The following is a 13,343-nucleotide window of genomic DNA, read 5'->3' as shown; positions in this document are numbered from 1 at the left end:
GAGAGATATGCAAATGTGGTGTGCCAGATTGAGAAGAGGAAGGAAGCGTCAGAGAAATGGAGTAGGAGTGGGAAATATAGAAGGGCAAAGAGACAGAGAGCGAGGGGAGAGGAAAAAAAAAAACTAGTTAGCCATATTCTCATGCACTCCGGTGTACCGCGTCATTGTGTAAATGCACTCAAGTTTGGCTCTCGTTACCTGGAGTGCGCAATAAACTCGTAAACACACGGAAAATAATTAATGCCAACTGAAAGAAATCTAAAAAAACAATAAAATCATTTAATATGCCAGAGGTGTTACATACACCCACACTATGATCACATTTAGGCCCGACCAACATAAACAGCATATTTAACCCACAAAACAGAAAACTCAAAAGTTTTGTCTTTTTTTTCTTTTCTTTTTTTTAGTGAGACACAAAACACACCTTGCCAACTTTAACTTTTAATGTAGCACCTATAAAATACACAATGAACAATCTGAAATTTGTGTTTCTCTCCCGACGTGGTCAAACACAAGATTTCTCATTTATTTAAAGGGTCTTTGCTTTTTGATGCCGACTATTAAACACGTTGGGAATAATTGAAATATCCTCGATTACTCGGCTATGATTAGATTTGGTATCCATACGTTAGTTTTGGATTTTGCTCATCATGTTTCCATGACATTTCAGCCTAAACAAGCCAGCTCAAGTCCTGCAGGTATACGGAACAGTCGGACCGATCCTGAGCCGACGTCAAACGGCTCAAACAGATGAAGCTTTGTATTGAGACGAATACAGAGACACACTTGATGACAGTCCTGATTTCAAGCCGTGGCAACATTTGTAGGAACATCTAGCCATCTTCATTAGCAGCTTTAAGGTCAACGAGAGCCTGAGCTCAGAGCATCCCACACTAAGTGAACTGGACGGGACATAGACAGACCGCCAGACCTCACCGGACGGACACAGTGAGACATAGTTCATCTAACCAGCATATATTTGCGCTGATGGAGGAAACCAGAGTTCCTGCAGAAAACCCACATGGGCACAGGTAGAACATGCAAACACAGTGTAGGTGTGGTGATAAAGGATAAAAAACATTTAATCCAGCCATGGTTGATCCATTTATGACTTAATTTCCATGCACACAACCTATTCTGTAAACTTCACACCTTTACACCGTCAATGTTTTTGGCTGCTGCAGCGGAAATCTGGAGGAGCAAGCACGACAACGGAATCCAAAGTAGAACACAACAACTCCGTAAAGCTTCTGAATTAACAGGTACGTTTATTACATCCGATTCTTTTCCACTAATACCGTAGAAAAACATCCCGCCCATATGAGCAAGGTATGGACTTCAATGTTTTGGGACAGCGTCCCGGGTGCACTGCTCCACACTCTGTCAAAACACGGCGTCCGCCGCGCCCCTCACCTAGGAAGGCCGAGGGCGAGACGGTGCCGTTACTGCGGGAGACCATGACGCTGATGCCCGTCTCGATGAAGGGGACGGAGAAGTCGATGACCTCCGACCTCTCCTCGTTGATGGTCAGGGAGCCGACGGCCATGTGGGCGTTCTTCAACACCACCTGGGCGAAAAGGGAGACGCAGAGACAAGGAGCGACCGTTAGGTAAACGCCCGTCATCCACCCGTCAGCTTCAAAAGGAATAAACTGTCCTGAAACTTCAACAAGGGGGAAACGTCGTGGCAACAAATTAAATCGACACAATTAAGAATAGCTGATAACCAAGGAGGCAAAAAAAGCATGTAAATAGCAAATCACAGACATTCATTCATTTGAAAGTGACTGTGAAGAGTCTCTTGAAATATGAGTGAGTCCTGTCAGGAAGCTTGATGGTACCAAAGAGGCACTCTAACAGTCGCAGCATATTTAAAGAACAGAGTGCATTTACCACCGGTTATCATCTTCATTCTTCACTTTTTGCTGTTTGTTCTTCTCAGCGGATAAACAGGTCAAAGCGCCTCTTTGCATAAGCGCTTTTAATTATCTCTAATTCGCCTCATTAAACGAAGGAAAAACATCATATTGTTATTGTTTTTCCCCCTTACGTGTCAGATTCACACTTTTCTACTGTTCTGATGGATTTCAGGTCAGCTTTCTGCTCAGGACGGGATCTGACACAATTGGGTATTCACATTTAACTGGAACAGCTGTGAGACTGAAACATAAAGACGGAAATAAATGCAGTGCGGCCTACGTATCCTCCACATCCTGAAGCCGGCCACAAAGTGCAGTGCGGAGCACTAAATATGCCACAGGCCAAAAATAGCAGCCGTCGTGATGAATTATTGAAATTCATGATAAAACGTGACAACAAACGGGCACCGTTAAATCAATATGGGCAACATAGAAAAGATCAAATCTATTGTGCTGCTTTCCTTTCCTGTCAGCGTTTGTTTGATTGCGCCGGAGAAAAAGAAAAGTAAAGCAGCGATGCAGGATTGAATGAGTTGAGTGAGAGGAGAGACGTTAAGTGTCTTAACCAAAACAGCAACAGGACGAATACGAACGTTTTCGGAGTGAGAGAGAACGTCGGTCATTAATAATAATATTTTTACTCATGCAGAACTTAGCTGAACATGATTTAACCTCGTCAAACAAGAATCTAATAGGAACAGTTTATTTTGCAAGTATATTAACAAATTGTTAAGTATCATGTTGTTAAGTGTGTTTGCAGTAAAGCCAAGGCTGGTGACAACAAGGAAGTTCATGTTCAATGCTTTCTGATGACATTCTGAGGCTATCCTTGTTTCAATACCTGAGATTAAAACTTGTCAGAGCAGGTATTGAAACAAAAACGCTCATGTGAGGTTAATTTGAGACCCTAAATTGCCCCTCGGCGGGAATGTGAGTGTGTGGTTGTCGGTCTCTGTGTGTTTGCCTTCCGATGGACTGGCGACCTGTCCAGGGTGAGACCTGGCCTCACCTGGATTAAAACAGTATAGAAGATGGAAGGAAGGAAGAAAGAAAGAAAGGAGAGATGAAGAAGAGCAACTAGACAAATATCAGATTATCACCAATTTTCTTTTGATGGAATTTCATTTAGTTTCAACAAAACAAACTTTATTTTCTGCATTTTTCACTCTCTTGCTGTGTTTTTTTTTTTTTTAATAATTAGAATATGGGAGTAAAACGAGCTCGAGACGTTCAGTGAGCTCAAAGCTTTCATGCAGCCAGTTTGAGTTTTCTCCGAGTTAAGTGGAAAACTCTTAACTCCGTGGCTGCGCTGTCATAGATCCTCTTGTCTTCTCTGTTCACATGTATAAAGGATGCAGCGTATCCAGCTCCTCTCTGTTAGCTGTCAGAAGGTATCCGCATCAAAATCTGACACCGCGGCCGACAGAACACGTCGAGGGAAAATGGAAAAAGTCTCAAAACGGCGAGCGAAGCGGGGCCGACGAGATGCCGCGTTGAAATGGCGTCCTCCAAAGATGGAGGCCGGCACACTTTCCCGAGCGCGGTCGTCGCCCCGAGTGGACACTCGTGACGATCGCCGGGGGACGGAGAGATGGAGGAAGACGGAGAGGGGGAGGAAGAAAGTGGGTTACCACACTGGGTCACGTCGGCTCTAAATAGCCGGCCCAATGGCTTCCTCTACCTGCCTGTTCGCTCCCCTCAGCACCGCTGCACAGGTTGTATATTTAGCCCCAAATTTTATCGCCCTGCAGCACCGGGGGTAAAGTGGGACGAGACTGTCTCTCCGAGTTAATAAGGCGTGTGTGAGTCAAAAGCTCCACGATGAGCTGCAGCGTTCAAGTGTGCGCGTGCGTGTGTGTGTGTGTGTGTGTGTGTGTGTGTGTGTGTGTGTGTGTGTGTGTGTGTGTGTGTGTAGAAAGGAGTGAGTCATAAAGGGAAAAAAGACAGAGAGAAGAGAAGTGAGCGAACCTTTGTTCACTACCTGTGAAGTGGACTTTTACAGGTGGGGGGAATCTAACGCATCTACTTTGCACATTATCTGCAATTTACTGAAAAAGCATCGACTTGCGAGTATTTGCGCACGACTGCATTTGTAACTTTTCAATCTTGTTTATTCCGTCGGCATGGTGTGTTTGTGTGTGTGTGTGTGTTTGTGTGTGTGTGCTTGTGCCGAAATGTGCGAACATCTCCCCGGGGAAGAGAGCGAGTCCATCCAGCAGTGTACTCACTTCCTCTCTCGCTCTCTCGCTCTCTCCATCTCCCTCCTACGACTTGTTCTCTCCGTTATGAAAGTGACCCATGTGGGTGTTATTGAGAATGAGCGAGCGAGGATCTGCATTCGCGTGTGTTTATGTGTCTTGGCCGGTGTGCGTTTTGCGCGCGCGCCAGTGTGCAAGTGAGGCCAGATTCATGTAATCAAGTGTATTGCCTCTAATATTTTAGATTCGGGGCATTCGGGGCAGCGCGAGTCATTGCAGCTCATGAAATCTGACGCCGACTGCCAGAATCGAGTTAGGACAAAAATCTAGGCCTTCTCAGAGCACTCACTGATTTAAAAAAAAAAAAAAAAAATGTCCCTCTTCTTTTTGATCTTTTGTCTTTGAGATGTGACAAATTGTGTAAAGGTCCTCTGTGAGTGTTGAGGGGTGCGCTGAGACACGTTCCAGTGTGTGTGTGTGTGTGTGTGTGTGTGTGTGTGTGTGTGTGTGTGTGTGTGTGTGTGTGTGTGTGTGTGTGTAAGTGTGAGTGTCAGCATCAGTCCAGATCTCGGTCCATTAAGGGTGTGAGATGTACTGTAGTTTTGGCTGCGCTCCAGCTGTAGAAGGACACCGGTCCGGTTTTGTTAGATGCAGCAGATACGGCTGAATTACGATGAAGCGTGTATGATTGAGACAAATTGACCTTACAAGTGCTTTTCTCCAGAGAAAGGAATCCGGATGCTTCCCCGAGCCCGCGGCTCCATGTGTCTGCATTCATGCATGTATTCTCTTGTATCTCGGATCATTCATGCATAAGTGTCCCTTTTGTCTGTTTGTGACTGTGTGTATGAGAGGTGGATGACCCCCCCCCCCCCCCCCACACCCCCCCACCCTCCTCCCCACTACCCCCCTCCCCCCTGCGCCTCCCTCCTCCTAATGACCATTCATCTGTGGAGGTGAGAAGGAGTCTGCACATTACGGCGCTTTTAGTGGGTGTGAGGGGGTTTATTACAGGTGAGCATGCTTTCAGCTCAATGCCCACTAAAGACACTGGTAGCGGGGCTGTAATGGCTTTATGTAAGAGATTAAATTGGTCGGTTTAATGTAAATTGAATGGCAGAAGTTTTACAGTGGGGGAGGTAAAGAAAAAAATGCACACACAGTATAAAGCGGGTGACTTCTGAAGGTGAGTGGAACTTCAGCGTGTCTTCAACCTGTGACCGTCGGGCTGCTATTGATCCGTTTGCCTTTTCCTTTATTAACAAATCGCCAAAGTCAGGCAGCAGACGTTTAACCGGCTCTTATGGGCTGAAGTGCGAGGAGTGACATCGCCCTTACCTCTGGAACCAATGTCGCTTAGGACGCGTTGAGGTAACGACTAACTTCATACACCCTGGAGAGGAGTTCACAGCTTATCTGAGGTACGCATTAGGCCTGAGAGGCAGAGGGAGGACTGGGAAGGGAGAGGTCAGGAAGTGAATCCTTCAGGAAGCTCGGATGAGAGGATCACACTTCAACGAGCTCAGACAACATCTCTAACTTTGTCCTGGTTTTTGACTTTCTCATCACCTTCACCAGGGCAGCAAGGCAAAGAAACCACCAGGAACTCAGCTTCAACTCATAACCTGCTGCCATAAAAAAAAAAAAAAGAAAACCAACAACTCCATTCTAGTAACATTTTTGACAAAGTTACAATGGAAGTAATCGGAGTAGCGCGTTCCTAACAAAGCTTCGTATTAAGCTCAGTATAACACTGTTGTTTCACCTGTCTTTCTGAACATTCTGATTATTTGTGATTGTGATATTGACATAGTTGTATAATTATTTGCTTTTACCCACCAGCGCATCAAGCATGAAACTGGCATTTGACCATAAACTCGCACTCTCATGCTGTACTTCTCTCCTCACGCGGCGCCGCAGTCTTCAGCCTGATGTTCCAAACAAAACTGCGACCACTCGACATGTACAAGGGGAGCGCTTTTCATTTTTAAACCAACGATCAAATTATTTTAACTGTCTACAACCAACATCACATGGTTTTTTAATTTATTTTTTTATAGCTTTTCAACACTCCTCAAGTTAATGTTTTCAAGTGAAAATAGAAAACTTTTGTTGCATTTTGTCTGTTTACATGACAACGGTGCTCGGAGTCACTTTTGAAAACTCTTCCAAAAGTGGAATTTTTGGAAAATGCTCAGACAATTTTCTGTGTGAAAGTAGTTTTACAGTTAACGGTCATCGGAATAACAATCCAACTTTGTCGTCTGCCCAATACGAACGTCCGTGTATGCCCATTGTTAATGTTTATTTCGTATTGTTGTCTGCACACGTGTGTGGTTTGTTTCATTACAAATTTTTTTTTTTTAAAAAGCAGCCACTAGTGTCCATATAGGAAAACTGCAATTTCACTGTTTGTGCCGTGGCCACGTAAATGGATATTGTTTTCAGAAAATCAATGTGCAAATGCAAAAAACAATCTGTTTTCACTTTGGAACATTGTGTAAACAAGGTCTTACATTCCATTATTTCTCCTCAATGAATTACAAGAACAAAGACTTGCTGGGTGATTCTAGTCTCTTCTCAAATGTCTTCTTTCTTTCTTTCTAATCCAAAGGTAACACACACACTGCTATTGAAAGGTTTCTCAGATCAGAACTTCACTGCTTTTGAAAAAAACACTGAAGATTTATAAAAATCACGGGAGATTTACAGTAACTGATAATAATTTTTAAATCAACCGTACTGTTATAATTACTAAAAATCCAATCGGTTTACTTGGTGTCGTACAGAGTTGCTGTCTCAGTCGCTGTTTAGCTAAACTTGTTCCTGTGTCCTATCAGCTGCCGTCCGCACGTTTGCAGGTTCATAAATCTATTCTAGCTGAACTTATTGAGTGAATCAGTCACTTATTATTATTATTATTATTATTCAGACTCACAGTTTAAGGGGACCTTGTCAATGTATGAAAAAACAGTAAATGCATCTAATGTAAGCTCCATCACCTTGGGCCAAATTCTTCATTATTCCAGTGATAAACATGGGTTAAAGGTTGTGGATCGTTGTTCTTGGCTGCCTTCCAGCCAAACACACCAAATTAAAAATGTGCACAGTTGCTGCTGGGTGAAATAAATTGTTCCCGTCAGTCAGGAGACCTCCGCTGATCTCGCATGAAATGACCCACACATAATCGCCTCAGCTGAGAGATATACATTCTCTTCATTTTGTAATTATATTAGTAAGTCTGAAACGAGGCTTCTATGTGACTGTGATGTTTTTAGAAATGAGAGATACGAGTGGAGAGTACATCAAATCAACACTGGGTTGAAAAGAACAGCAACAGGCTTTTCTTTGGAATTAAACTAGTATTAAAACTAGTTTGCACTTAATCCAACCATTAATTCATCTTCTATGCTGTTTCAGGCCGCAGGAGCTGCTCTCGGGTAACGATGGGTTAACAGTCAATCACAGGGCAAACATTCACTTCAGAAAACGGGAAACTCATCAAAGTAATGCCCCCAATGCTCTACCTGGATGCAAACTGAACATAATAGTCCAAAAGGTCTAAACTCCAGCTGATTCCATTGTTGTCATTTTGCACAGGACTGACAATAAAGTGAATATTTCTGCAAAACTGCACCAAATCAACATTCTGACTTTAAAAGTGGACAAGGTGAAAAACAAATGACATCAACATCTGTTATTCACATTGTGCCCCCCCCCCCCCCCCTTTCTGCACCATCTGCTGTTTTTGTAGTGATTTAAGGACCAAAAAACACTTCGGCAACAGCGGCCGCTTTGTAATTGGAGCCTTTTCCCACTCTGACCTCAAAGAGACATTTTGCAGCCGCTCTCCGTTCTTCACCTGACTCTCTGCCAGATATGCTAATGTCTTGTACACAGATGCTCTGATAGTCCGAATGTCTCCACGGCACCTTTTAAAAACAGCAGTAACATCAATAAAGGCTGTGGATCGAATGCAATCCTCATTTGCAAGAAAATTAGACTGTTGAATCATTTACACCGTGTCAAACATGAGGCCCGCGGGCCGAAACCGGCCGGCAAGAGGCTCCGATCCGGCCAAACTGCCAAGCACATTGTTCAATGAAAGAATGTCACCTATCAAAGTGGCATTAATGCGACTTTGGTCGTTCATATACTGACATTGGAACACAGAAGCCTAGAACGCTCACAAAAAAGCTCATTTGTGTGGAGAAAACAGTAACAAACATAAGCGACTTGATTACTACTTCAAATTACGAGAGGACTCAACCAACACACAATCCCACACTTTGGTTGAATCAACGTTTTTTTTTTTTGTAATTTAAATTTTTGGTTTTTTTATGTCAAGTCTTGTGTTTTTGTGTTAAATGTAAAATAGTACTCTCAAATAAAAAGTGAGAAAAATATAATTGGAAAGGAAATTAATGAAGATTGAGAGTTCACAGGTTCGACTCTCACAGCAGACAGGTCACCACTGTGGGTCCTTAAGCGTGACCCTTGACCCCCATCAGCTCCCTGGAGCGCCTAAATGTGGTTGTCCACCGCATCCTAGATATGGGATGGGTAAATGTGGAAAAAGGAATTTCCCCAAGGCGATTAATAAAGTATGATTAGTTTGGTTTAGTTAGACTCAAAGTCATTTTGTCAGGGTGACTTTGTAAAAACCTGCATAATGCAACAGTCAGTCAGAGGTGTTTTATATATATATCACTACATTTTGCACCAGAAGGTTTCATTGAAATTTGATTTATATTGAGATTGTAATAATTTTTTGTAGTAATTGTTTGGTTTTGTACAAATAAAGGCGTTTTCATGACGTATACACTGCGGCACAACAAAGAAAATGTGTAAAGTTTAAATTCAACGCTTATTCTAGCACTATTTTACCAATCTGATGAAACTGGGCTGGGTATGTGTGTGGCTTCTGAACTAAAATATGTTTGACACCCCTGGTGGACGAAAACATTTAACTTATCGACTTCGATCTGGCCTCAACGCGAGCTCAACTTTAAACTTTTCATTGCAAATACAGAAATGCAGTTCTATCTCCTCACCTCTCCCACCATGCCGTTCCAGGTCCCATTGATCTTCTTCCCGTGTTTCCCATTAGTGACCAGGTAAAGGTCGTAGGTAAATTTCACTGACTTGGCGATTTTCTTCAGGATGTCAATGCAGAAACCCTTACAGCAGCGCTTGATGTAGATCCCCGAGTCCTTCGTCTGGTTCCTGCATCAAACAGACACGGATAATTATTTAATCGGGAGCGCACATCTGCCTGGATTGGCATGAATAGTTCATTTTGAATGCGATTTGCTGTTTTTCTGGCGCCGTCACTCTCATGCCGGTGAGGTGTGAACTCATTCTACCTCCGGCTCCACGAATCTGACGCCGGAAATTAACGTCATTTACAAGCGGAGTTTCGGCAGTCGCCAGGTTTTGCCTTCCCCTCGTTTCATCTCTACTTTGGTCGGCTCAGAACTGGGCGGATCTGCGGACTACTGTGGCAGATGGGCAGAAAAATTATCTGTAACAACCTATCAGTGTGTGCCGAGTTGAATTTTCACACCAATTTAAGCGTTCGCTCTGTGGGAATGAGTTTTCATCTCATCGTGCGTCGTTAATCTCAATTCTCAGGAGTGTGATTTCACCTGGTAATCTGACACAAGTTTTTTTTTTTTTTTTTTTTTTAAGGTTTGAGGCTCACAATGTTTTGATCTGTTTCCGGCAGGGCACCGTGTTCCTCATGCAGGTCCCACTGAGCGGATCCACGTCTTCCACGATGACGAACGGAGCCTCCTCCAACGTCACGATGGACAGGTGGTCGTCCTCCCGGGTCGCCGCCCCCCCATACAGCTCATAGCGAGGCCACACATGGTACTTCATGGACAGGGAACCGTTCTCCCATTTGCCCACCTGCAGTATAAACACACAAGCAACAAACACACCTTCAGACTGCCTTAAAGAAATCACACACAAATGAATAATGCATTTTCTTTATGCCGTCATTGACGGTCGGCACCGCTGATTGTTTTCCTCGTTGCTTAATTGCAATCATGGAGATTTTAAAGTTGTCTGAACGATTTGGTTGGGAATCTTTTTCTTATGTGATCCTTCGACTTGTCATTGAGAGCATCCTGTTGCAAAACCTGTAAACAATGCATTCACACACACACACACACACACACACACACACACACACACACACACACACACACACACACACACACACACACACACACACACACACACACACACACACACACACACACACACACACACACACACACACACACACACACACACACACACACACACACACACACACACACACACACACACACACAAACATTCACACATGCATGAGCTCTATTGAGCCCCTCTTGAACCGCAGTGAGCGTTAAAGGCAGCAACTGTTCTGTCTTGAATTGTTTTGGTGTTTATCCGCAAGATTGTTGAAGAATAAGAAGAGTTTAATGACAGATAATCGGCATCTTGTAAATGTTATGCAGAGGAGAGGAGAGGAGAGGAGAGGAGAGGAGAGGAGAGGAGAGGAAGTGAAGACAATGAGAACAAGGTTATCCTGAAGGACGGAAACAGAGTAAAGAGCAGAATTCAGATCAAGAGGAGAGGAGAAAAAAAAAAACGCTGAGTGACCACGAGGTGGACGGGGAGATTAAACAACAACAACATAGGGTCATTCTGTTTGTGTGAGAGGAAGAATCCAATGTGAGAGAAAGAGTGTCTATTTTAGAAGAGAGTTGAATCCAGAGAAGGAGCTCATTCAGATGCAAAACGCTGGCTCTTCTGCGCAGGAGTGTCCAGCTGCACGTCTGGAGAGCCCTCTAGCCCTCGTGGCTCTCCTCCACTGAACAAGCGTCATCAATTAGTCAAGTTTCCCCAGATGTCACTCACAGAAAACCTCACCTGGAGACCCTGTCTGAGCCGATTCCCCCTCCACATGTGCCCAGTGGGCCGTTCTCATCAAGGGGAGAGATGTAGGTGGAGGTAGGGATGGATCATCAGCTAATTGGACGCAGTATAATGCGAGAGGTAGGGCCGGATGGGGAACTGTGGTGTGAGTATGTAAAAGTCAGGTTTGCACACTCATTAAATATGTAAATGTGCTCAAACACATCGCACTCCGGGGAACACAAACTTGGCAGGGCTGCCTGCAGTGGACAAGCTGAGGCTGTGTATCCCTCCGGCACAATGCATCCTTTTACTATCCGGACAAGAAAGAGGGGAGCAGGAGTCAGGGGTGGAGACGGAGAGAACGGGAAGGGGGAGAAACACATGGGGAAAAGGGTTAATATCAGCCCGGAGGGGCGCAAACAGGAGTGGACACGACAGAGTTCTCACACTATACTTCAAAGGTGCACTTGGAAGGATGGTTATAGGAGCTGGAACTCATTAGGATCCAAGAAAAGTGGTTCAGCTGGAAGTCAAGCTAAGAATTAAACATGAGCGAGGGAGCGGGAGGAGGAGGAGGAGAGAAGGGGTGGTGCAGCCTGGAAAGGAAGGAGCGAGAGAGAGCGAGAGAGAGACAGGAGGGGAGCAGCTCACCTTGTTCTCCGATCAGAGGACAGAATATAGATTAGAGAGGCAGAAGAAAGAGAGAAATCCCGAGAATAAAGAACAGGGGGGAGTCAAAGGAGTCAGACTGCAGGACACAGACACAATGGAGGGGGAGCGTCAGGAAAACGCAGATGCATGCTGGCGACTTGGCAGGTGGCGGGGTGCGTCGGGTTCGTTTAAGGTTACGGATACAGAGTGTGACTCACGATCACTGTTGCCATATGTACACGGCCGTCTTCTTCTCCATCTGCACTTTGAGACTTTATCAACTATTCATCCATCTGTGCAATGTCACATTTTAAACCTGCATTAATTGAGCGTGCTGGAAATTCTAACAGTCCGAGCTTTTAGCCGTCCGTCTTTGCAGCTCGGTGGATTCTAACTCCGTGTATCTGCCCTCCATGAGAAGCTGGTTCTCCTCCCAGGGTTCTACCTGCAGGCCGGAGCCAATCCTGCCTGACAAGGTTCAGAGAGGCGGGACGCAGTACAGACGAGCTGCCAGTCCGACACCCAAGCTGACATGAAGAGAGGCAACCCTTCCTCTACATGTTCAACCTTACGGCCATTTTTCTGTAGCCTCCAGACCACTGGCTGTGGCAGTCGAAATACAATATACAATTATAAATAAATAAAGTTATGAATATATAAGTTTACTTCAGATCACTAACTCAGCATCGTTGTTGAATTCCTCGGCATTTTAAACATTAAACTCAGAAACTTCAAACTAAACGCACACCTTTACTTTTAACGAAAATAAATAAGCAGATTCTGCATTAATCTTTTGCTGAGCTTTCATTTCTGCAGGGGAGTTGTTTTTTTTGGGGGGGGGGGGGCTAAATAATCTAAGAGGAACACAATCAAGAATTCTGCAGACCAAAACAATTATTTGGTTGTATTAATTTGCTTTGTCGTGTTGAATAATTGAATTTGACTAATAAATCAGTTTGACTTACCGTGGGGGGTCTGCACTTGGTTTTCTCGGCCCCTGACCTTCTAGTTTTTGATACTCACAGGATACCGCTTCAGGTTTCTCAAAAAAGAAAGTTCATGTTTCCAATACTGTGATAATCTAATACACCTTTTTAATCCTGTGTAACTTTGATATACTTTAGTCTTATGACACACAGGTGACATTTGTACAACTTTATGTTGATTTTAACTTAGTGTGTTAATTTCCTCGTTATTTACAACACATTGACACACCAGTGGTGACAGCTGCTCTGTGCTCCGCCTCCATTTGGGGTTAATAATGTTGCTCAAAGACACTTCAGTAAACAACTGTGAAAGATGTAGAATCGAACCCTCAACTTTGCAATCGCGTTACATCCACCCCAATTCAAAAATAGCATCCATGAAATGTGCAGGCCTCTTTGATACGTCCCTTGTCAAACCTGTCCAAATGTAGGCACTGGCTGACCCTGGAGGCTTCCTGTTTCTCAGAGACTAAGATGAGCATTTAAATGTAAACGTCAGTTTGACAGTAATGATGGATTCTGCAGCGCCTTGCTGTGTCTTAGTTATTTCAGGAAAATCTCAGAGCATTTCCATGGAAACAACAGAGAAAAGACTGAGGGTCTCTGGATTTTGTGAAAATGCCACATGAAAACTTCTAAAATTATAAGAATTTATAGTCTAGTGGTTTTTTGGGT

General features: G+C 44.0%; 1 protein-coding gene across 1 annotated transcript in view; it reads right to left on the bottom strand.

The window, feature by feature from the left end:
• Positions 1–13,343, bottom strand: part of grin2ba (glutamate receptor, ionotropic, N-methyl D-aspartate 2B-a) — a gene marked incomplete at both ends in the record, with an annotated part of 139,291 nt that overhangs the window by 22,350 nt on the left and 103,598 nt on the right. The window contains 3 exon segments of the mRNA XM_080487578.1: positions 1,417–1,570; positions 9,174–9,345; positions 9,824–10,032. Of these exon segments, the coding sequence (XP_080343704.1) occupies positions 1,417–1,570; positions 9,174–9,345; positions 9,824–10,032 (535 nt within the window).

The sequence above is a fragment of the Lipophrys pholis genome (assembly GCF_963383615.2).
Source record: "Lipophrys pholis genome assembly, chromosome: 19".
Taxonomy (NCBI): Eukaryota; Metazoa; Chordata; class Actinopteri; order Blenniiformes; family Blenniidae; genus Lipophrys; species Lipophrys pholis.
The sequence above is the reverse complement of the archived record's forward strand: the minus strand, read 5'-3'. Positions and strand labels throughout refer to the sequence as shown.